The sequence below is a fragment of the Trichechus manatus genome, unplaced genomic scaffold (genome assembly GCF_000243295.1).
Source record: "Trichechus manatus latirostris isolate Lorelei unplaced genomic scaffold, TriManLat1.0 scaffold00112, whole genome shotgun sequence".
NCBI lineage: Eukaryota > Metazoa > Chordata > Mammalia > Sirenia > Trichechidae > Trichechus > Trichechus manatus.
Window position 1 is genome coordinate 8,650,463 of NW_004444048.1, and position 26,708 is coordinate 8,677,170.

The 26,708-nt window shown below is 38.1% G+C and overlaps 1 protein-coding gene across 3 annotated transcripts in view; it reads right to left on the minus strand.

Annotated features, from left to right (window-relative positions):
* Nucleotides 1-877: 877 nt before the first annotated feature.
* The window catches only part of IPO8 (importin 8), a 66,811-nt gene continuing 40,980 nt past the window's right edge, over nucleotides 878-26,708 (minus strand). For all 3 annotated transcript variants that reach the window (XM_023738069.1, XM_023738068.1, XM_023738071.1), the window contains 5 exons: nucleotides 25,743-25,963; nucleotides 10,840-11,045; nucleotides 8,461-8,664; nucleotides 4,143-4,259; nucleotides 878-3,239 (listed from right to left, as the gene is read on the minus strand). In XM_023738069.1, coding sequence (XP_023593837.1) covers nucleotides 3,142-3,239; nucleotides 4,143-4,259; nucleotides 8,461-8,664; nucleotides 10,840-11,045; nucleotides 25,743-25,963 — 846 coding nt within the window. In that variant the 3' untranslated portion in view covers nucleotides 878-3,141. The remainder of the gene's footprint in view (nucleotides 3,240-4,142; nucleotides 4,260-8,460; nucleotides 8,665-10,839; nucleotides 11,046-25,742; nucleotides 25,964-26,708) is intronic.

Sequence of the window (26,708 nt, forward strand, 5' to 3'; positions counted from 1 at the left end):
TTCAGCAGTGAACTGGACACAGATTTTGCACGCACACACACACAGACACACACGTACGTACGTACTGGTCCCTGGCCTCATGGCCAAGTTTCCTCTGATTTCCTCCATGGATTTGTTAGTTTTCAGATATAATTCACTATTTTACTAGTAAAATTCACCCACTTAAATGACAATTTAAAATAATTGTTTTCTATCTTAGGAATTTTCACTGATTAACAATTTAGTAGCTAAATGTAGTTTTAAAGTCAATCAGAGGTGGGGAAGAAGCCCTGGTTGTGCAGTGGTTAAACACTTGGCTGTTAATCAAAAGGTCAGAGGTTTGAATCTATCAGCCACTCTGCTCAAGAAAAATGTGGCAGTCTGCCCCCATAAAGATTTACAGCCTGGGAAACCCTATGGGGCAGTTCTGCTCTGTCCTACAGGGTTGCTATGACTGGAAATCGACTCCACCACGGCAATGGGTTAGTGGGTTAGAGTGGGAGCGGGAACTTATCATCACACAAGGTAAGTTTTCAGAGTCAAAAGGCCAGCATTTACCAGTCCATTCAGTTCTGACCACTCCCAATCTGATGGTATCCCTTTAGAAAATGCCTCCATTTCAGTCACCTTTTTCTTTCCTTCAAGGTAACAATGTAGTCAAATGACCTTTGCTGTTTCAGAGCTTCAGTCACTCTCATTTGCACAACCAGGTTTAACAGATGAGTTCTGCCCCCCTGCTTCTCCCCAAGGTTAGCTGCTCCTGATGAGACCTCGTGTCAGCTCAGATTAGCCCTCGCTTCCCTCCCAGACCAGAAGTCAGGATAACATAATGGGATTTGACTACCTGTCTAAAACACCTCCACATTTCAGAAAACATTTCACACTGAAGAGTTCAGAATTCTGGGAATCAATCTGCATTTTATTTTACAGTACATTCAGTTAAGTTCCTGCATTTCCAAGGTAACCAGATCACATTCGGTTTAGCACTGCTGGTAACAAAATTATACAACTACCCTGGCTTCAAAAATAAGATAGGGGTGATGCACATTAATACTTCTTTCCCTTTAATACTGTAGAAGATAATATGACAAAATAAATTCTCCAAAAACCACATGGGACATAGGTAGAATAAGAAGCGTTTCAAGTTTAAAACCTTTAAAATGTCCCCCAATGTCATCTTTCTCTTTTAACTGCCAGTTGGCACATGTCAGCTTTAATACCTTGGAAAGGGAGAGAGGAAAGCAGAAGATCATTTAACTCAGAAACTCATGGCTTTTCGGGTAATCCTGTAAAAAATACTTAAATAACCTAAAATTCTAAAAAGAGTTAGTATTAACAAGGGATGGCAATATAGGAAGCACCTGGAGAAAATTCCTCCAGTCACTGATGGGAAATTTAAGCTGCAGACATTCCACAAAAATGGAAAAACTATATCACATCCAATAATATGTTAAATTCTGAAAATATATTTTCATTTTATGGAATGAAAACACTATGATCTATATTCTAATCTTGACCAGTTGAGGAAAACAGCTGTAACCCCTACCTGCAATATTTTCTATGGACTATCTTACATCATTACAGTCTAAGAATGCAGCTGCCCAATATCCCCAACCCTTGAAAAATATAAGAAGCCAAACTGAGCTATAAAAAAAACTAAAACAAATTAGGCAGGAGAAAAATTCTTATGTGTGAGAAAGCAAGATGTTAGATTTATTTGGGTCTTTTTCCTAAATAAAAACTATTGTTGTAAAACGTTTTGGGCCCTGGTCCAACACAGCTGGAATGATAACTTATCGAAAATGTAAGCCCTCATCCAAAACGACAGTGTGCTTATGTAGCACCTTTCTCCTAGAAGTTCAATGTGCTTTAGATGTAATTATCAATTAATTGCATTGTTATGGATTGAACTGTGTCCCTCCAAAAATGTGTCGTATATCCTAACCTCTAGAACTGTGGTTATAATCCCATTTGGGAATGGGTTTTCTTTGTTATGTTAATGAGACAGGATTAGTGTAGGGTGTATCTTGAGTCAATCTCTTTGGAGATATAAAAGAGATTAAACAAGCAAGTGAAGAAGAGTGATGGGGTAAGATACATGCCAAGACACATGGAGATCTCCAAGGAACCAGGAAGCAGAAGGTGAAGACAAGGCCCTTCCTCCAGAGCCAACAGAGAGCCTTCCCCTAGAGTCAGCACTCTGAATTTGGACTTCTAGCCTCCTAAACTGTGAGAAAATACATTTCTGTTTGTTAAAGCCATCCACTTGTGGTATTTCTGTTATAGCAGCACTAGATAACTAAGACATGCATAATTAAAATTACATGATTCAGAATATACACAAACTTACAGTTAACTCCAGTGATTAAAGAGCCCCCACCACTTGCTGCCAAGAAACTGTTGAGTCCTGAACCTACCAGGCTATGAATGAAATTGATATTCATATATGCTGACCCCGAAAGAAATACCACCCCTTTTGGGCCTGAAAATTATGTTGGAAGAGGAAATAAGACACTTCTTAGGAAAGACACAAAACATGTTATGAAAAACCAGAGCCAGTGCATATTTTACAACCCCTGAAGGAAGCCCCCAGCAGTAGGATGAGCTAGGGGAGCAATGACATTTTTGAAACCAGAGTGACTTGTAGCTAACTGCCTAACAGTAAATCCACACAGTAAAATGCAGAATAAGTCAACATATAACCAAGGTTTACATTATATCTAGAAATATGTTTTATGCTTTAAAAAAAATTGCAATGCACTCCAAAAAAATTTTTCAGATAATTCATGTACAACAGAAGGCACTGTTATCCGCATAAATGCACTGATTCTGCATGGCAAAAACCTGAGACGTGCAATTCAGTCCAGTCTTCTAGAACCACCTTGGTCATTCTTCCTTTGGAGCATATGGTTTGTCCTTTTCAGTTCGATGATTTTGTTTACTTTCATACATTACAGTAGCTGTTTAAAATACATGTTTCCAGACGAGAAAGGTCAAAGGGGAAGACAAGAGCAGACAGAAGTGCTGCCTAATGCCAGATGGTAGCTGGTACGGTAGGAGGGCAGTAGAAAGGCAGCCCCCTCATTTCCTCCTCTTGTCCCTCACACCACCCTTATGAAATAAAATGTAGCGAAAACCTTTGGTCGGTTGACGTTTCTTCTTTCAGTTGTTGCTGGGCACCGACCCAAAGTTAAAAGCAGTGAGAACTCCTTTGTTTTCAAATGTGAAGCCTCCCTGTTGTTCAATCTTCTTCTTTGCCTCTAGCATTTTCCAAAAGAAAGCCAAAAAAGAAAGGAACAGTACTTAAGGTGACAGAGTTGGAAATACCTTCAAAGGAGCCAGGTTCTTTAAACTTAGATGTGTGAAAGAATATGACTCATGGTATTAATCATTCTACCACTTTGAACCTCAGCCTTTAACAGACCCTTGTCAGTAAGAAGTTATATTTACTATCATGGAAAAACTGTTTGCTGAAAACGAGCAAAATGAAAACAGATTTCAAGTTGTTTTCCATTAGCTTCCTGGTCTCTACTGCTGAAAGGCCTCCCAGACTTCTTATATAAGGAGGTCTAATACAGAATCTGTGCAAGACTGAAAATCTAATATATGTAGAGGAACACTCGTTCTAAACTGTAGATGTTTATTCCATGACTTTGTAATTACAAAATCTTTTCCATTGATTTCCTAGGAGTGATCATAATAATCTCTGCATAAGAGAATTTCTTTGGTGCAAAGAATCACCAACACGTAAAACCCAACAAATAGAAATGGGGAGTATCTCATTTCTGGGAACTAAGCTCCTTGCAAGAACTCATACAGTGCCTTTGGTTGAAATGTTGAGATGAGTGAGCCAGCTGTTTAACTCTTCTTCCACAAGACTCATCCAACCCTTACTCCTTACCTCTGGCCCCAGAATAAGATAAGGATGTGAATAAGAACACCACTAACAGACACATATCAATGCATAGATTTTTGCAGAGGTAAGATATTGTAAGTGGTTAAAAAGAAGAACAATCATACAATAATAACAATTCTTTATTATCTTGAAGGGCTGACCCCTAACAACTCTAAAAACAGTATTTTGATACCACCTGGTTCATTAAAAAGGCTGACTATTGGCATCCTGACACATCCACTCCATTCTGGAAATCACTCTGGCTGACCTGCCACAGATCTTCGGTGCTCTGCCACTGTGTAAACCTCCTGCAGTGCTCTCCTCTGATCCTCACTGAGTGGTGCCACCAGCAGTTGATACCAGGCAGCATCTCGATTCTGCACAGCTGTTGCATTTTACAGATGGTGTGGAGGGAAGAAAAGAGAATCCAGTGACAATTACTGTTGTAGAAAACAGCTAACTAATGACATGACCAAATTACAATGAAATTACCTCAGATAGTAAGAGACAATGAGTACAGTACTATAACAAACACAAGGTGGTGAAACTCATTCAAATAAGGGATTATCTCTGAGTACCACTTAATACTCAACTACGCAGGGGTATCAAAAGAAGTTTGGGACATTGCAAATCTCTGGTTTGCCTAGTTCTCTGACTTTTGCCTCCTTCACTGTCTCTTCTTCTTCTTGAGGTTTTACTATGGATGCTTCCTAAAATCCAAATCTTGGGAAGCACCTGTACTTTTCTTGTTACCGTTTTCCTCTGGAATTTGCATACTATCTGCAGCTTCAGCATCACTCCTATTCCAAGGACACAAACCTGCACCTTTAGACAAACATTTCCTTAAGCCTACTGGACTTTTCCACTTGGATAGTTCACCTCAAACTCAGCACATCTAAAAGCAAATTTAACACTTTACCTTCAAAATCCTCTTTACCTCTCCATTCCCCTTGTTAGTACTATCAGTCTCCCAATCAACCACTCTAAACCTCTGACATCTTTGATCATGCCCTCTGCACATCATCCTATGATTCTTACTTAATGTCTTTCACCTATATGCTTCTTCCCAGCAAATGCCACCTACTCACTCCAGGGCCTTATTATTCTTAAATTAATAATCTTCCAATACTCTGTTTCCTAGTCTAGCCCCCTTTAGCTCTTCTTGCATATTAACACCTGATAAATCCTGAAATAAACTACCACATTCATAATCTCATCCCCTTACAGAAAAACACTCAACAACACATGGGCAATGGCATAAAGATCATAAAGTTCAGAATTCAATGCTGCTACAATCTGACCCCATTTTATTCCTTAAGCATTGTATTTCTTAAGCAGTGGTCCCCACATGCCTGCCCAAAGCTGGCTAAGTATCACTTGAGGAAGATTTTTAAAATACATGCCCCAAGACCTAAAAGCTTCCTTGGTTACTGTGTCACACACCCATGTCTGGAAACAACTGCCTTAAAGCACGCCCTCCTTATTCCCATCTCCACATTTATGCTCTTATTTCGCCCATGTTTTGTGATATACTGCTCTATGCTCTCTGCCTCTAATTCCTGCCTGTCCTTCAAAACCCAGATTAAGTTCTAGTTTCTCCCCTAACTTTCTCTGACCACTGAAATCTCTCTCAGCTCTTAACTCCCCTAACCCATTGCCATCGAGTTGATTCCAACTCAGCAACCTGTAGGACAGAGTAGAACTGCCCCATAGGGTTTCCAAGGCTGTAGATCTTTACGGAGGCAGATTGCCACATCTTTCTCCCAAGGAGAGTTTGGTGGGTTTGAACCACCCCACTTTCAGTTAGCAGCTGAGCGCTTAATCACTGCACCATATGTTATCACTCATTTGGCACTTATATGTAACATTGCACTATGGGTTTCTCTTCTTTAACATAAAATAAAGTCTGATGATTCATATAATAAACACCTGTCTAGCCACCAGCAGGCTTCATCAAATCTCAATACTTGATCACATTTTCCATGCTTGTCTGTCTGTCTCCCTCACTCTTTAATAAAACATCACAGACACAGATAGAGCTGAAGCCTCCTATGATTCTATTCCCCTTGCTATAGTCCTTAGATGTACCTTTCCTTGGGTCTCCAACTATTTTTTGAGAATAGGATTAGACTGTGTATTTTTAGATCCTCCATGGTATACTGCACAGAATAAGTGCTCAATGAATATTTGTTGAAAAGTATTTCCATAAATGAAGGTTAGTAAGAAAAAGTAGAAAAAGAAAGCACCTCTAGATCAAATTCCGGACCTACCACGTGGCAGCAGGAAGTTATTTAACTTCTCTGAACGACTATTTCCATATCTGTAAAATAAGGATACCAGTACCTTTCCACTACTTATTTTATAGCATTATTGTGAGAATTATGGGAAATAATGTAGCTAAAAGTGCCTAATACACTGTGGCACTCGGATACTATTTTTCTTTCATTATTTTTTTTTTTTATGTTTAGTGTATAGTTCTTTGCATAACGTGGATCCGTACTAATGAAATTTCAAAAGTATTTGGTATAAACAGCATATATAGAAAAAAAAAGATTATTCAAAATATGGTGATGGGCTATCCATCTGAAAAAAAAAAAAGTTAGATCCCTACACCTTATACCATTCCCCAAAACTAACTGGGCACATATTAAAGATCTGAATTAAAAAAAAAAAAAACTATAAAAAAGGTAGAAGAAAATATAAAAGAAACCTTATAAGATCTTGAAGTGGGAAAGAGCTTTCTAAATATAATAGGAAAAATCAATATATGGCTGATGCCAGAAAAATTTCCATTACAGAGATTTTTGCTATTTCACCTTTTAAAATGAATCTTTCACAGGGACAGGTACAGTTACAATCACTAATGGCCACTGTTCACTTAGGCCTTAGTGAACTGATAAACACTAGATTGCAAGCCTACTTGCCTATTTGAGCTTAAGCTTTTCAAAAAAAAAAAAATATACATATATATATATATAGTATCAGAATATAACAATACACTAAACTTCAATAAAAACATAGTGATTTTATCTTCATTAATGATATTTGCAGCAATACTAAATAATGTCAATATATCATATCAGTATTGTCTTATTAGTAACAATCGTTTATACACAAGGATGCTCATGTTAATATTGCTTGTAATAGCAAATACCTGGAAATAGTTAAGTCCAACAGTGGAAATAAGTTAAATAAATTATGGTACAAAAATAAAATAATTTATATTAATGAGATATTTATTATAATTTCTTTGATTATTAATAAGTTTCGAAATCTTTTCATTGGCTTATTATTTGTTTCTATTCTCCAAATTTGCCATTTTTATTTCCCATTTTTATACTGGATTATGTCTTATTCATTTGTGGAAAGCATTTGTATATTGTGGGTCTTAAGTCTACATTAAGCACTTGGCAAATATTTTCTCCTAATTTTTTATGAATTCTTTAACTGTATTTATAGTGTCTTTAAGGAACCCTGGTGGCACAATGGTTAAGCACATGGCTGATAAGCAAAAGGCTGGTGGTTCGAAACCACCCAGGGGCTCCACAGGGGAAAGACCTGGTGATTTGCTTCCTTAAAAATGACAGCCTAGGAAACCCTATCAGTTCTGCTCTGTTCACATGGGGTCACTATGTGTCAGAATCTACTCGACAGCACCCAATAACAACAAGGTAGTGTCTTTTGCTGTATAAAATTGTTAAATTTCTTATGTAGTAAAAAAGCCACTCTCTTGTGGCAGCTGAATTTCTTATCCCTTTCCATAAAAACTCGTTGCCATCGAGTTGATTCTGACTCATAGAGACCCTACAGGACAGAGTAGAACTGTCCCATAAGGTTTCCAAAGAGCACCGGGTGGATTCAAACTGCCAACCTTTTGGTTAGCAGCTGTAGCTCTTAACCACTACACCACAAGGGCTTCCTTCCTTTGCATAGGGCATGTGAACTGCTAATAAGTTCATGGCCACAATTTTTAAGCAACATATGCCTAAGACACTGTATTCTTTTCTGTAAAATGGCTTATCCATGAATAATATATGCAGACACTTGTCTAAAATTATTTTTGTGGAGATACCTCATAGGCTTACCCTGCCATTTTTACAACAATGAAGGTTGCTGGGAGTGGGTGATGTCTGGATGAGTGTTTTATTGTGCTATTCTCTATTTTGTGTATGAAGTTTAAAGATTTCCAGATGGGTGTTTTATTGTACTAAACCAAAAATCCAAACCCACTGCCATCGAGTCGATTCTGACTCTTATCGACCCCATAGGGTTTCCGAGGCTGTAAATCTCTACGGAAGCAGACTGCCACATCTTTCTCCTGTGGAACTACTGGTGGTTTCGAACCACCGATCCTTCAGTTGGCAATAGGTTGCTCTAACCATTTTGCCACCAGGGCTCCTTTTTATTGTACTATTCTCTATTTTGTATATGATGTTTGGAGATTTCTATAATAAGAAACAAACAAAATTGAAATTTAAAAAAAAGTCTAGACCAATTTGGGGCAGATCCTAAAACAAATTCTAACAGGAGGAAGTGAAGAAATAGTTTAGAGAAAATATCTGAGGATTCAGGAAATGAGGACATACTTAGCAGAGCTTGTGTGAAAAACTGATATTCATCCACACTATTGTCAAGGTCAAGTGGAGTGCTGAATCCCTCAAGGGCAGTTTCTTCCAACACTTCTTCATCCCAGTCATCATCATCTTCCTCCTCATCTTCACCTCTTCCATTATTTGACTGCATTGCTTGAGCAGTTACATTTGTCTCCTCTTCATCACTTGAAATTTCCTCTGTGAATCCATTGTTTTAAAGGAATTAAAACACATAAGGACAAAATATAAAATTACATGAAGAAAAAAAATTAGAAAGTAACGTTCTAGAAATGGAAAAATTGCCACATAATTTTTCATAAGATTATAAAAACATACATCTTTACTGTAGTTTGCTAAATTAAGAATGACTTTACTCTCCTTGCTAAAACAATTTCCAACCATTCCTAAATCTGTGGTCCAGCTGGACTTCACTATTCAATGGCTGCCTCATATTCATTAATACAAGAATTTCATTTAACTGCAGATTCTCTATTAATTTTTTTTTGTTAAATAAAAAAAATAAGATGGGCAGTCATCAGTGCATGTTTTGTAAATAACAATGCCCTCCCCTTGAAAATGAAGGTCTTTTAACAATTAAGTTGATCCAGAATTGCTCAGAAATACTCAAAAGAGGAGGTCATTTCTGCTAATAGTAAAAATATTAAAATGTAAAGAAAAATAATGTAGTTACTACACATAGGCTCAAAAGTTGCATATCACCATGGATTTAATTTCTATTTTTGGTGCCAGTCTGTTCTAAGCAGTTACACCAGTATTGTGATAACCAGAAGGCAATAAATGCAGAACAAAATCAATATAAGAGGAAAAACCTAGAGTAATCCCAAGCCAGGCAATATTAATCTAAAACTAGTTCTATAAAGCACACCAAGGGGAAGCACCTGGAGGAAACAGCAAGGTAATTTTAGGGGTAGGGCAATAAGTCAGAGTTTGGACCAAATACATTGGTGGGGGGGCGGGGGACATGGCAAATGTATAATTACAAAGATGGTAAAAAAAACAAAAAACCTTTGCTAGTTAAAACTAGACAGTTTAGAGTATTACTAAAAAATTAGAAAATTTCCCTGCAAGCCTTGACTTTTTAAGCCAATAAATAGTAAGAAAAGAAATCAGATAAAGAGAACACTATAACATACTGAAAAAAGAATTCTGTATTATAATTATTGGCATGTACTTAACAAAAAAATAAACTATCTTCTAGTAATGGAGTAGTACTACAAAAGATCTACACAGAATTGAGAAAGCAGACAAATGAAAAGTTGTGCTTTGTGTTGGGGTGAGGGAAGGGTAGTTTACAAGTCCTTGTATATGAACAAACTGGGATGATGCCAGTTAAATGCGAAATGGTTTAAGTCTACGCGTGGTCCAAACCAAAACAAAACCCATTTCTGTCAAGTCAATTCTGACTCACAGAGACTCTATAGGAGAGGGTAGAATAGCACACAGGGTTTCCATAGGGTTTAAAAGGCTGTAAATCTTTACGGAGGCAGATTGACACATCCTTCTCCCAAGGAGTGGATGGTGGGTTTGAACTGCCAACCTTCTGGTTAGCGTCTGAGCACTTAAACACTGTGCCACCAGGGCTCCTCTATGCATGGTAAAACCATAGACTTTAGCATCAAAATAGAATTGCATGTTTTCCAGGAAGAGTTCTGATTTTTCTCAGTTAAAAAAGTGTTTTGAACTAGAAGAGGAAAAACTCCACTTGGGGTTGAATAACCCTACTTCCTGGGCCCTAGCAAGTAGTTTTGCAATCTCATAATTAAGTAAAATCAAGGTCTAATATTCTTGACTATAATCTCATTCTGCCTCTTGATTTGAGTGTATCATCTTCATTTATGTACTTTATTCTAAATTCATAAACTTGAAACACAAATATCTCTCTCAATTGTAAGCTCTGATAATGAGTCACCTAAACAACCGTTAAAAAAGCAGGCACTCTCTTATCAACCTGCTGTACTGACACTTCTGCTCTTAATCTAATGGTTCATTTAACTGATGACTACTGCCTTCTCTGAGGCTGTCAGCACAGGCAAACAGGAAAATGAAATACTGGGTTGCTAACTTGCTGTCAAGGCCATTTGATTCTGTTAGAAATTTATTTCCCAATATGTAACCACATCCAATAGCTCAATAAGAAACCACTGGGAGTTTAAATGTCAAGAAGGGCACAAATCTAAATTTACACTAGATGATATAACTAATAGCAAGTCAATCAAGCACATACGATTTTCAGCAGGCCAAAGGACGTAAACATGTAAATCTGTTTAATGACTCCAAATAAACTAAATTTAAAAAAAAAAAAAGCTCAAATCAAAATCAATCCTAGCATTCATTATAATTAGAAGACATTACCATTTTCTTCTATATCAGCTTTCTCTGCTTTTGAGTGATTTTCCCGGTCTAGCAATTGTCTAGAAGCACAGACCTGCTTTAGGCCAAGGAAGAGGAAGAGAATTGAGGGAACAATCTGTCCCACCACAGCATCTACTGCAGGAGGTCGATTTTGCAATTGCAAAAGGATACTCAGTCCTATTACACACATTTTCCGGTCATGATGCCTGCAGATTTTCAAGGAAAAAACAAAAATGTGGACGTGAGAAATACAATAAAAGACAAATTTTGGAGAAACTACCAAGAGAAACATCCAAGGTATACTCCAAGGTTCACCCATTGAAATTACAGAAATATTCCTCCATTTTTTACTATAGTGAGACCTGAGCCACAACTCAGCAGACTGCCCTGTTTTTCTGGGTCTTGCAGGTTTTCTGCCTCTGACAGGGTGCAGTCTAACACTTTTTTATCTTTCTCTATTAGTAGAAAATATTTTAGTTTTCCTTTCTGACAGGTTTCTGCCTTACACAAATTCCAGCTTTCACAGGTTTTACTGTATATGAAATCCTTTATAAGTCAAATTTTGTAAATGAATTATTATCGTCAAAGACCTATGAGAATCTGAAATTAGCATGGTGAATCTTGATGTCACATTAATTTGTAATTAATATAAATACTATATCTGGATCTTGACATAACAAGTTTTATTAAAGCAAGAATACCTATATTTGACAGCATGAAATTCCTGTACAATGGAAAAAAATGAAGAGTTCCTCAGACTTTTTCTTCATTATATTGGTCTACAAGGTTTCTTGACACATATACCCTACACTAACCCCAGATGACAAAAGCTGTTTCAAAAAAGGCTATTTCAGTATCTAATAAGCTGAAATTAATGGCTAGTAAGTATATTAAAAGTCCTCTGGTATAACACAGGACAAGGGAAATTTAATTCAGAAGGAAAAAAAGTTTCACCAATATACACTAGACACATTTTTTTCTACTAGATGTTTCCTCTAAGTTGCCTAAAGCTAAAAGAATTAAAAGACTACTATACTGGTGTAACACTCTTAAAATTGTAGGCATGAACAAAATTCATTTGCAGTGATACGATTTGTTTAAAATGGGAGTAATATAATAAAACAGAACAAATCTTATGATGAATTTTGCAAGCTTCTGTTATTCTTCATTATTTGCATTGCCTGAATTCATTCAAGTTACTAATGCCAAAGTAGCATGCTATGACCATAACTATACGTGACCTGAGGTTTTTCTCAAGCATGTAGCTCGTAACTAGCAGTGCACACCAGGTGCCACGGGATCACAGCAGTTAAGATGATTAGCAAGTGGGGCTCTAAAGAATCCAAGGGGAGGAGGAGCCAAGATGGCAGCTTAGTCAGACACATCATACTGTCCCCTCTACAATAAAAGATCTGAGAAACCAAGAGAAACAGATGCAGATAACAATCCTTGAACCTTGAACATCAAAAAGGAAAGATGAAGAATTGACTTGAACACCAACTAGAAGAAAAAAATTGAGCAAATGCAGCAAAAGAGGCATGATGCAGAGCAGAGAAGCTTTGCCAGCCATCCCTGCTCAACACGGTCATCTTGAGACAAAGCCAGCAGTGACCCTGGGTGAGGAGCACAGGAAGGAAACTTCACGGCATTCTTGTAAGAGACAGAGAAAATGTATAAACACACCTGGAGAGAAGCAATGTGAGTGGTCATGATCTGAATCTAAGGAAGGAAAAGAGTGTGAGAATTCTGGGAATGCTGCCATCCACAGGGCAGGGAGGGAGCCAGGATCCAGAGTTAGGTATAACCACAAGCACAGGTCCCTGACCTCCAGGGTGAGTGGCATGCACAAGAGGGTAGATCAGCGGACTATCAGCGGGAGGTTGCCTACCCAACCAGACTCTGGACGGCCCCCACCCTCCTCACACTTGGGTGGGGCAGGTCCTAACTGCTGGCTGCAGTGGACAGGAAGTGCCCAGGCACCCACATCTGCAAGCCAAAGAAGTGCACTTTCCCTTCCTCCACCCTACTAATCAGAGGCAGGAGAGAGTCCCAAACCCTGGTCGCCCTGCCCAACCAGAGATCATAATATGAGCCCCCCTCTCCCCTCACTCAGCCCCATCCACCAACCCCTTTACCCACCCCAAGAGTAACAGTAAGCACGCTCCTGTGCACTCACCTGGCCGTCACTTACCCCCACCCCAGTCCTGTGAGTGCCAGAGACCGGGCATAGGCCTGCCCACCACCCACTCCCCCTTACCCAGAACCAGCGAACAGCGGTGACCACGTGATCACACACACACACGTGCCTGCCACCCACCCCTTGCCCTGACCCAGCAAGCAGCAATGACCGTGCACACACCCGCCTGGCACCCAGCCCCGTGAACGGTGGTGACCATGTGCCCGCGCATGCCCACCACTCTCTGCCCGCTGACTGCACCTGCCTGTCACCCACGCCCCTATAATGTGGCAAATGGAAGTGACCCTGCATCCCCACCCGCCACCTACCCCCTCTGACCCAGGGAGCAGCAGCAACTGCACGCCCATGCTTGCACCCACCCACCACCCACCTCTCAACCCGACCTGGGGAGGAATGGTAACCACATGAGTGCATAAGCACCTGCCGGTCACCTACCCCACCCCAACCCATGAAGTGGTGAAGACCACACTCCCTGCTCACCAGCCACATCCACTACACCTGCTGTTCCATCCACTTGGCAAGTACAACCGCTCGCTCCTGTGCCGCTGAATCAAAGACAGACAACAGCCAACGCCCGTTCAGCTGGTCCTCAGCTGCCCCACATAACCAGCAAATAGAGACCCACACTCACACTCCCAGCCACTGTGCCACCCACCTGGAAACAGGTAGTGAGTGCTCTAGTGCTGCCAGATTAGTGACCAGAGTAGTACATCCACCCCTCCTACCTGGATGTATTGAAACAAAAAATCATGACAAAGGAAACAAACATACAATAAATAAATAAATATAATAAAAATGCCTCAGAGACAACAGGCAATATCAAATCACATAAAGAAGTAGTACAAGATGGCTTAAGCAAGTGATTAAAATAAAGGGCCAGAAAATATTCCTGAGGAAGAAATGATAATGGAATTACCTGATAAGGAATTCAAAAGACTTATATATAGGATTCATGAAGAGAGCAAGAAAAACTCGGATAAAACCCTAAAAGAATTCAGGAAAACAATACAAGAATAAAATGACAAAATAAATAGACAATTAAAAACCATACAAAAAACAGTAGCTAGAAATCCAGAAGATTAACAATAAAATTTCAGAAACAGATAATTCAATGGAAGGACAGAAGAATAGAATTGAATCAATGGAAGACAGAATCACTGAAATAGAGGATAAATCCCTTGATACTAATTTGTTGAGGAACGTTCAGAAAAAAGAATGAAGAAAAATGAAGAAAGCCTAAGAGTTATGTGGACACTATGAAGATAAATAATTCACGTGCAAAAGGAACTCCAGAATAGGAGGAAACAAAAAGAAGCACAGAGAAAATTTTTGAAGATTTGCTGGCAGAAAACTTTCCTAATACCACGAAAGACGAGAAGATATCCATCCAAGAAGCTCAACAAACCCCATACAAGATAGACCCCAAAGGAAAGTCACCAAGACATACCATAATCAAACTTTCCAAAACCAAAGATGAATCCTGAGAGTAGCTCAGGAGAAACAAACTGTCCCCTACAAAGGGGAAAAAATAAGACTAAGCACTGATTTCTCAACAGAAACCATGCTGGCAAGAAGGCAATGGGATGACATACATAAAATCTTGAAAGAAAAAAAATTGCCAACTAAGAATTACATAGCCAGCAAAATTGTCTCTCATATACGATGGCAAAACTAGGAATTTCCAGCTAAAAAGAAATTAAGGAAATTTGTAAACACCAGACCAATCTTAAAGAAATATTAAACAGAGTCATTTGGACAGAGAATCAACAACATCAGACAATAACCTGAGATTAAGACACATGACAACAACACCCTGATACCAACCAAGACAAAGAATTCTCAAAAATAAAATAAAGCTCTAATACTGAAAACAGGGAACCAGAAACATCAATCTGTAAACAACTTCAAAATAAAAAGGTGGAATAAATAGTGTAGCCACACAACTTCCATCTGGAGAGGAAATCAAGGCAATATCAAAATATAACAGAATGTTTTAAACTTAGAAGATAAAGGCAAATTTCAGGGTAACCACAAAGAAAATTAATAAACTTACCAAAACAACAAAGAAGAAAACCATAAAGACTCAGAGTCTTGGTGGTGCAGTGGTTAAGTGCTAACTGAAAGGTCGGCAGTTCGAACCCACCAGTCACTCCACAGAAGAAAGATGTGGCAGTCTGCTTCCATAAAGATTTACTGCCCTGTGGGGCAGTTCTACTCTGTCCTATAGGGTCGCTATGAGTTGGAATTGACTTGACAGTAGTGGGTTTGCTTTTTGGGAAACAAAAAATCAATAACAAAGGTAATGAAAATAAAATGCAAAAACAAACAAAACTCAGTACAGAAAAGCAAGCGGAACAAAGAAACTATCAAACCACAAAAAAAGCACAACAAAATGACAGCAGTAAATTCATACCTATCAATAACCAACACTGAATGTAAATGAGTTAAATGTACCAGTAAAGAGACAGAAAGTAACAGAATGGATACTAAAAAACATGACCCATGAATATGTTGCCTACAAGAGGCACATTAAACACTAGGATAAAAATAAGCTAAAAATCAAAGGGAGGAAAAAAATATATCAAGCAAACAGTAACCAAAAAAGAGCAGGAGTGACAATATTAATCTCTGATAAAACAGGAATTAAGGGAAAATCCAACAAAAGAGACAAGGAAGGGCACTATATAATGATCAAAGGACACCATCAAGAGGACATAACTGTAATAAATATTTATGTACCCAATGACAGAGCTCCAAAATACATACAACAAACTCTAACAGTACTGGAAAGAAAAATAGACAATTCCACAGTAAGAGTAGGAAATTTTAACACATCACTGTCAATGAAGGACAACAATTAGTAAGAAATTCAGTAAAGATAAAGAAGATCTAAACATTACAATTAAGCAACTTGACTTCATAGCCATATACAGAACACACCATCCAATGGCAGGACAGTACACATTCTTCTCCAACACACATGGATCATTCTGCAGAACAGATCATATTTTAGGCCACAAAGCAAGCCTCAACAAATTGAAAAATATCAAAATAATACAAAGTATCTTATCGGATCACAATGTTATAAAATTAGAAATCAATAACAGAAAGAACAAGGGAAAAAAGTCAAATACATAGAAACTGAGTAATATCTGTTTAAAAACCACTAGGTAATAAAATAAATTAAAAATGAAATAATAAAATTCCTACAGTCAAACAAGAATGAAAACACAATATACCAAAACCTCTGGGACACAGCAAAAGCGGTACTCAGAGGCCAATTTATAGAAATAAACACACACATCAAAAAAGAAGAGAAATAAAGGGCATCCAAACTGGTAAGGAAGAAGTAAAAGTATCCATCCCTATTTGCAGAGGAGATGATCTTATACACAGAAAACTCCAAAGAATTCACTAGAAAACTACTAGAATTAATAGATTTTAGCAAAGTATCAGGATACAACATAAACATACAAAAATCAGTTGGATTCCTCTACACCAACAAAGAGAACTTTGAAGAGGCAATCATCAAAACAGTACCATTTACAATAGCCACTGAGAAGATAAAATACTTAGGAATAAATCTAAAACAGAGATGTAAAAGACCTGTACAAAGAAAACTACAAGACACTACTGCAAGAAACCAAAAGAGACATACATAAGTGGAAAAACATACCATGCTAATGAATAGGAAGACTCAATATTGTGAAAATGTCAATTCTACCCAAAGCCATCTACAGATACAATGCAATCCCGATTCCAATTCCAATGACATTCTTTAATGAGATGCAGAAACAAATCACCAACTTCATATGGAAAGGGAAGAGGTCTCAGATAAGTAAAGCATTACCTAAGAAGAAGAACAAAGTGGGAGGCCTCATACTACCTGATTTTAGAACCTATTATACCACCACGGTAGTCAAAACAGCCTGGTACTGGGATAACAACAGATACATAGACCAATGGAACAAAATTGAGAATCCAGATGTAAATTCATCCACTTATAGGCAACTGATATTTGACAGATGCCCAAAGTCCATCAAATGGGGAAAAGACTGTCTCTTTAACAAAACAGTGCTGGCATAACTGGATATCCATCTGCAAAAAAAGGAAACAAGACCCATACCTCACACCATGAACAAAAACCAACTCAAAATGGATCAAAGACCTAAATATACAATCTAAAATGATAAAGATCATGGAATTAAAAATAGAGACAACACTAGGAGCCCTAATACATGACATAAACAGAATACAAACCATAACAATGCACAAACACCAGAAGAGAAACTAGATAACTGGGAGCCCCTAAAAATCAAACACTTATGCTCATCAAAAGACTTCACCAAAAGAATAAAAAGAGAACCTACAGACTGGGATAAAAATTTTGGCTACGACATATCCGATAAGGGTCTAATCTCTAAAATCTACAAGACACTGCAACACCACAACAACTAAAAGACAAATAACCCAATTAAAAAATGGGCAAAGGATATGAACAGACACTTCACCGAAGAAGACATTCAGGTGGCTAACAGATAGGTACATGAGGAAATGCTCACAATCATTAGCCATTAGAGAAATGCAAATCAAAACTACAATGCAATACCATCTCATCCCAACAAATCTGGCAGTAATCCAAAAAACATAAAATAATAAATGTTGGAGAAGTTGTGGAGAGACTGAAACACTTATGCACTGCTGGTGGGAATGTAAAATAGTACAATCACTTCGGAAATCAATTTGGCGCTTCCTTAAAAAGCTAGAAACAGAAGTACCATATGATCCAGCAATCCCACTCCTTGGAATATATCCTAGAGAAATAAAAGCCATCACACGAATAGATACATGCACACCTATGTTCACTGCAGCACTGTTTACAATAGCAAAAAGATGGAAACAATCTAGGTACCCATCAACAGACGAATGGATAAACAAATTATGGTACATACACACAATGGAATACTACACAACGATAAAGAACAATGATAAATCGGAGAAACATTTCACAACATGGATGAATCCAGAGGTCGTTATGCTGGGTGAAATTAGTCAGTCGTAAAAGGACAAACATTGTTGAGACCACTATTATAAGAACTCAAGAAAAGTTTTAAACACAGAAGAAAACATTCTTTGGTGGTTACAAGGGCGTGCAGGGAGGGAAAGGGGAATTCACTAACTAGATACTAGTAGACAAGAATCATCTTAGGTGAAGGGAAGGACAACACATAATACAGGGGAAGTCATCAGCACAACTGGACTAAACCACAAGCTAAGAAGTTTCCTGAACACAATCAAACACTTTGAGGGACAGAGTAGCTGGGGTGAGGTCTAGGGACCATGGTTTCAGGGAACATCTAGATCAACTGGCATAACAAAGTTTATTAAGAAAATGTTCTGCATCCCACTTTGGTGAGTGGCCTGCTAGCAGCCATTTAAGATGCATCAATTGGTCCCAACTCACTCGGAGCAAATGAGAATGAAGAACACCAAAGACACAAGGAAAATATTAGCCCAAAAGACAAAAGGCCACATAAACCAGAGACTCCATTACCCTGAGACCAGAAGAACTAGACTGTGCCTGGCTACAACCAATGACCACCCTGACAAAGAACACAACAGAGAGTCCCCGACGGAGCGGGAGAAAAGTGTGGAGCAGAACTCTAGTTCATGTAAAAAGACCAGATTTAAAGGTATGACTGAGACTAGAGGAACCCCCGAAGCCATGGCCCCCAGAAGCTCTGTTAACCCAGAACTAAAACTATTCTTCAGACAAAGATTAGACTGGACTATAAAACATAAAATAATGCTTGTGAAGTGTGTGCTTTTTAGTTCAAGCAGATACATGAGACCAAATCGGTGGCTCCTGTCTGGAGGCATGAGGAGAAGGCAGGAAGGGACAGGAGCTGGTTGGATGGACACGGGAAACCAGGGATGGAAAAAGGGAGTATGCTGTCGCATTACAAGGATTGCAACTAGTGTCACATAACAATATGTGTATAAATTTTTGTATGAGAAATTAACTTGAGCTGTAAACCTTCACCTAAACACAATTTAAAAAAAAAAAGAAGAAAAGGCCAAAATCAATACCATAACTCCGCAACTTGAAAAAACACATAAAGACAGGCAAAAGAAGCCCACGGCTGCCAAAAAAAGGAAAGAAAAAAGATTAGAACAGAAGTAAATGAATCAGAAAACAATCAAAAGAATCAACAAGACAAGAAGTCGGTTCTTTGAAAAGATCAATAAAATCGACAAACCACTGGCCAAATCGACAAAGAAGGAGAAGATGAAAATATCCCAAATAAGAAATGTGATGGGTGACATTACAACAGAACCAACTGAAATAAAAAGGATAACAGAATATTATTAAAAATTAGAAAACATAGAAAAAATGTACGTATTTCTAGAAACACACTACCTACCCAAATGAACACAAATTGAGGTAGAAAATCTGAACAGACACATAACAAAAGAATAAATTGAAGAGGTCATAAAAAAAAACTCCCAACAACAACAACAACAAAAAAGCCCTGGCCCAGATGGCTTCGCTGGAGAATTCTACCAAACATTCAGAGAAGCATTGGTACCAATATTATTTCAAACTATTCCAGAACATAGAAAAGGAAGGAATACTCCTGAATTTATTCTATGAAGCCAGCATAACCCAGATACCAAAACCAGGCAAAGACACCATTAAAAAAGAAAATTATAGACCAATATCCCTCAAGAATATAGATGCAAAAATTCTCAACAAAATTCTAGCCAATAGAATTCAACAGCATATCAAAAAAATACTACATCATTACCAAGTGGGATTCATACCAGGTATGCAAGGAAGGTTCAACATTAGAAAATAAATCAACATAATCCACCACATATAACAAAGAACAAGAATCACATGATCATCTGAATTGATGCAGAAAAGGCACTTGATAAAGCCCAACACCTATTCTTGATTAAAAAAACTCTCAACTAAATAGGAATAGAAGGTAAATTCCTCAACATACTTAAGAGCACATATACAAACCAGCAGCCAACATTATTCTCAACAGAGAGAGGCTGAAAGCATTCCCCTTAAGAATGGGAACTAGGTAAGGAAGCCCTTTATGATCACTCTTACTCAGTATTGTGCTGGAAGTCCTAACTAGAGCAATAAGGCAAGAAAGAGAAATAAAGGCATACAAATTGGTAAGGAAGAAGTAAAACTATTCCTATTCACAGGTGATATGATCATATATACAGAAAATCCCAGAGACTCCATAAGAAAGCTACTGGAACTAACAAAAGAATTCAGCAAGTGGCAGCATACAAGATCAACATACAAAAATCAGTTGGATTCCTATACACCAACAAACAGAACTATGGAAATGAAATCAGGAAAACAATACCATTTACAATGCCCTCAAAAACGTAAAATACTTAGAAACAAATCTAACTAGAGATGTAAAAGACTTATAGAAAGAAAACTATAAAACACTACTGCAAGAAAACAAAAAAGATTTACATGAATGGAAAAACATACCATGCTCATGGATAGGAAGACTTAACATTGTGAAAATGCCAATACTACCCAAAGTGATCTACAAATGTAATGCGAACCCAATCCAAATTCCAACAATATTCCTTAATGAGATGGAAAAACTAATCACCATCTTTAAATGGAAAAGAAAGAGGCCCCAAATAAGCAAAGCATTATTGATGAAGAACAAAGTAGGAGGCCTCACATTACCAGATCTCAGACTCTATTATACAGCCACGTTAGTCAAAACAGCCTGGTACTGATACAATGACAGACACATAGATCAATGGAACAAAATTGAGAACCCAGAAGTAAATCCATCCACCTATGAACAAATGATCTTCAACAAAGGGACGAAGTCCATTATATGGGGAAGAGAAAGTCTCTTTAACAAATGGTGCTGGCGAAGCTAGATATCCATTTGCAGAAAAATTAAACAAGATCCACACCTCACACCATACACAAAAACTAACTCAAAATGCATCAAAGATCTAAATGTAAAACTTAAAACTATAAAGATCATGAAAAAAAGAACAAGGACAATGCTAGGGGCCCTAATATATAGCATAAATAGAATACAAAACATAATTAAATATGCACAAACAGCAGAAGATAAACTAGGTAACTGGGATCTTCTAAAAATTAAACACTTATGCTCACCAAAGACGTCACCAAAAGAGTAGAATGAGAATCTACAGACTGGGAAAAAGAAAAAATTTGGCTACAACACATCTCACAAGGATCTAATCTCTAAAATTTACAGAAAACTTCAACAACAAAAAGACAAATAACCCAACTGAAAAACAAACAAAGGATATAAACGGACACTTCACCAAAAAGACATTCAGGCAGCTAAAAAACACATGAAGAGACGCTCATTATCATAAGCCATTAGAGAGATGCAAATCAAAACTACAACGAGATACCATCTCACCATGGCAATAATGGCACCGATCAAAAAAGCAGAAAACAACAAATGCTGGCAAGCTTATGGGGAGATTGGAACTCTTATATATTGCTGGTGGGAATGTAAAATGGTACAACCACTATGGAAAACGGTATGGTACCTCCTTAAAAAGTTAGAAATAGAAATACCGTGTGATCCAACAATCCCACCTCCTAGGTATATACCCTAGAGAAATAAGAGCCATGACAAGAACAGACACATGCACACCTATGTTCATTGCAGCATTATTCGCAAAAGCAAAAAGACAGAAACAACCTACCCATAAAACTCGTTGTGATCAAGTCAATTCCAACTCATAGTGACCCTACAGGACAGACCAGAACTGTCCCCTAGAGTTTCCAAGGAGCGCCTGGTGGACTCAAACTGCCAACCTTTGGTTAGCAGCCGTAGCACTTAACCAATATGCCACCATGGTTTCCAGAAAGAACCTAAGTGTCCATCAATAGATGAATGGATAAACAAACTGTGGTACATACATACAATGGAATATTACACAGTGAAAAAGAATAATGATGAATCCATCCACAAAACATCTCACAGCATGAATGGACCTGGAGGACATTACACTGAGTGAAATCAGCCAATCACAAAAGGACAAATATTGTATGAGACCACTATTATAAATAGTCAAGAAAAAGTTTACACACAGAAAGAAACCCTTTTTTATGTCTACCAAGGAGGGAAGGGGGAGGGAGTGAAAATGACTAGAGAGTAGACTCGTTATTATACATTGAATTGTGTCCCCCAAAAATAGGTATCAACTTGGCTAGTATTGTGTGGTTGTCCAGTTTGTGATCTGATGTGATTATCCTAAGTGTTGTAAATCCTAAAATCTATGATGTTAATGAGGCAGGATTATAGGCAGTTATGTTAATGAGGTAGGACTCAATCTACAGGATTATGCTGTATCCTGAGTCAATCTCTTTTGACATATAAAACAGAGAAGCAAGCAGAGAGGATTGGGACTTCATACCACCAAGAAAGGAGTGCTGGGAGCGGAGCATGTCCTTTGGACTCGAGGTGTCTGTGCTGAGAAGCTCCTAGATCAGAGGAAGACTGATGACAAGGACCTTTTCCCAAAACCAACAGAGAAAGAAAGCCTTCCCCTGGAGCTGGCGCCCTGAATTCGGACTTCTATCCTCCTAGACTATGAGAGAATAAATTTGTTTGTTAAAGCCATTCACTTGTGGTATTTCTGTTGTAGTAGCACTAGATAACTAAGACACATGTGTGTTAACTTTGGTGAAGGGTAAGGAAGTACATAATATAGGGGAAGTCAGCACAATATGACCAAGGCAAGGGAAGACGCTGAAAGGTACACAAGAATAAAAGGTAACGATGGTAAATACTATAACATATACAATCCTGCAATAACAGTAATAACAAACAATAATTTATGAGTAGATACACAGGTAGATATGTATGCTAAATAGGTGTGGGAGGGTGTATGGGCGTACACCCACGTGCAGATACAGGTTTGGCTGTGGCTATTTCAACATACATATTTGTATGTGCTACATGTATATTCACATATATAACAGAACACACAAGGGTAACAGTCATGGAAAAATCCTAGATATAATCAAACACCTTGTGGGACTGAGTTGCTGGGCTTGAAGGTTAAGGACCAGAGTCCTGGGGGACATCTAAGTCAACTGGCATAACATAGCTCATAAAGACAATGTTCTACATTTTACTCTGGTGAGTAGCATCTGGGGTCTTAAAAACTTGCAAGCGGCCACCTAAGATGAGACTATTGGTCTCTTTCTTTTTGGAGCAAAGGAGAGTGAAGAAAACCAAAGACTCAAGGAAACAATCAGTCCAAAGGACTAATGAACCACAGGAACCACAGCCTGCACTAGCCTGAAACCAGAAGAACTACATGGTGGCCAGCTACCACTACTGACCTCTCTGACCAAGATCACAATAGGTCTCGATTAGAGTGGGAAAAAATATAGAACAAAATTCAAATTCATAAAAAAGACCAGATTTACTGGTCTGAGAGAGCCCAGAGGAATCCCTAAGACTATGGCTCATAACACCCTTTTAACTTGGACCTGAAGCCACTTCTGGAGACCACCTTTCAGCCAAATAACAGACAGGCCTATAAACTAAACAATAACACCCACACAGAAAGTGCTCCTTAGAACAATCATTTATATGAAACCAAAAGGGCAACATCTGCCCAAAAGCAAAGATGAAAAGGCAGGAAGGAGCAGGAAAACTGGACAAATGGAAATGGGGTGGTGTCATGGATTGAACTGTGCCCCCCAAAAATACGTGTCAACTTGGTTAGGCCATGATTCCCAGTATGGTGTGACTGCCCACCATTTTGTCATCTGATGTGATTTTCCTATGTGTTGTAAATCCTATTACTATGATGTTAAAGAGACGGATTAGCAGCAGTTATGTTGATGAGATCTACAAGATTAGATTGTGTCTTAAGCCAATCTCTTTTGAGATATAAAAGAGAGAAGCGAGCAGAGAGACATGTGGATCTCATACCACCAAGAAAGCAGCACTGGGAACAGAACGTGTCCTTTGGACCCGGGGTCCCTGCGCCTGAGAAGCTCCTCCACCAGGGGAAGATTGATGACAAAGACCTTCCTCCAGAGCCAACAGTGAGAGAAAGCCTTCCCCTGGAGCTGATGCCCTGAATTCGGAATTCTAGCCTGCTAGACTGTGAGAGAATAAATTTCTCTTTGTTAAAGCCATCCACTTGTGGTATTTCTGTTATAGCAGCATTAGATGACTAAGACAGGTGGTAACGGGGAGAGTGCTGACACACTGAAGGGACTTGCAACCAATGTCACGGAACAATTTGAGTATAACTTACTGAATGGGAAACTAATTTGCTCTGTAAACCTTCACCTAAAGCACAATTAAAAAAAAAAATCTATTTAGATATGGCTGCTAACCAAAAGGTGAGCAGTTCAAATCCACCAGCTGCTCCTTGGAAACCCTATAGGGAGTTCTGCTCTGTCCTCCAGGGTCACTGTGGGTCACAACTGACTCGACGGCAACAGGTTTTTTTAAATCATATACTGAAATATACTTACCTATCTTCACAGAAATAATTGTTAAAATTTATTTTTAAAACTGAGATTAAAAAATCAACTCTATTCTAAAAAAAAGAGAAAAAAAGAATCCAAGGAAACACAGGTGGGATGCCGAGTCCATGCAATAGCTGAAAGAGATATCCTTCCTATCTTTGGAAAATTGCATATAGATGCTAATAAAGACATAAGCTTACCAACCGCACAACTGTGAATGACCAAATCTCTACTCCTAAATCTCTGTCAGAGACAACTTTAGCACAATTTCTCTTTAAAGTATGTTCTTCCTTCACAGCTTTAAAACTAAATCTCAATCAGGGACAAATTCCAGTTTCCTACAAGCAGAAAAACTAGAACACACATACAGCATGGAAATATGCTCCTTCCTATTCCAAATCTCCATCCTAATCCAGGCCTCCATCATCTTCCACACGTATAGCAGTGTCTCCTGCTGGATGTCTCTTCCCCTCAGCAAATATTTCTGAATGATGCCTCGTAAAATTTAAAAACAACAATAGTTATTTCCACTGCTTATTTGAATTACATGTCAGTCGAGCTCAAATTGTAGCAGAACGGTCACTGATACGTGTTGGATGGCTTGAGGTTGGGCATATAACCACTCCTTAGGACCTCACTTTTCCGAGCTTGAGAATTAGGAGAGTGCCTCACACAAAGCCAAGCTCTCCTAGCAGGCCAGCACCTGGGCTAACACTAACAATCCTTATGTCTCCAAATTTGAGAACAGGCTCCCTTGAGATCTGCAAAGAGTTAAACATCCTGGGACAGGACACTATCACCTTGCCAGACTGGTGCCTTCCTTAGAAACCTGACTCCATTTAGAATGTTTTTACCCACTGACACTTAGTAGTCATGAATCTCTATGGACACTTAATTCTTGTTGCCTAGAGATATAATGATACACATAAGGCAAAAACAAGTACAGAAGGGCTAAAATTAATTTTCAGATCTTGCATTCTTTCCATGAGATCATACTGTTGAAACACATTCTTAATTCCTAAAAATTAAATCTTATGTTAACAGTACACTAAATATAATCCTTAAGATACGAAAATTATCTTTCTGCCATGCTACTATACATACCTATTAAAAAGTTAACTTTCCAGAAGCAGAAATGCAGTGTAAAATCCCAAAGACACTTACCCAAGAAAACAATCTGTATCATTCATCCACTGATTTATAAACTGTACAGTTATAGGTCCAGGATTGTGAGGTAACTGAATTTGTTCTAATGTATGTAGCAGCAAATCAGGGTTGTAGTACAAGGCAGCAATTGCAACCTGAAGACACATAGTACGGAGCTCACTGGTTTTGACCCCTCGAGTTAATCGCTCCAAAACAAGTTGAACAAAGAGAGGAATGCACTAGAGGAAGAAAAACAGAGAGAGAGTCAACCACATACAAAGCAACTGAGGAACTTTTATGGAGACCAAATGTTGGCAAGAGTGTTTGCAATAAATAAGATAGTAGTTTTAAACAAGAAGTCTATAAAACTTCTGCTTATTTAAATAGCTTTTGGAGTTATTAAAAAAATTTATATTCTAGTAAAAACCCAAAGAGATTAAACATCAAAAAAAAAGGTCCTAGAGCAGTGCCAGGAAGTCTTCTTCCTTTCCAAGTGCAAATTAGAGTTAGTTGAAGATTGCCCTGTAAGAGACCACACTCTAAATGTGGACTTGGCCATTTCCGCATTTAAGGTAAAATGCTAGGGTGGGATTTTCCTTGGATAAATCAAATTGTAAATTAATGAATGGAACTAAGAATGAGCATGATGTGACCAGAATTTCTCTTAAGAAAATTACTGTTGATACAAGTAAAAGAAGAAAAAGACTAAAGAAAAAATCGCAGCCTCAGCACATTAAAAATGAAATCATCTGACTTCAAATCTAAATGGCAATACTGACTAACTAGTTTTATTAGAAATATTTCCTGATTATTATTAGTTAAAAAGGATGGGCTGAAATGATTTGTATAAAATAAAATAATGAGGTTTTAACATAAGCTCATTTTAAAATTAAACTTTAAAAATCAAGGTTTCATGTAATTATAAAGTAAAATTTGAAGTGTTTTCCTCAGTAGGTCAAACTATAAATTCATTAAGATGAGCAA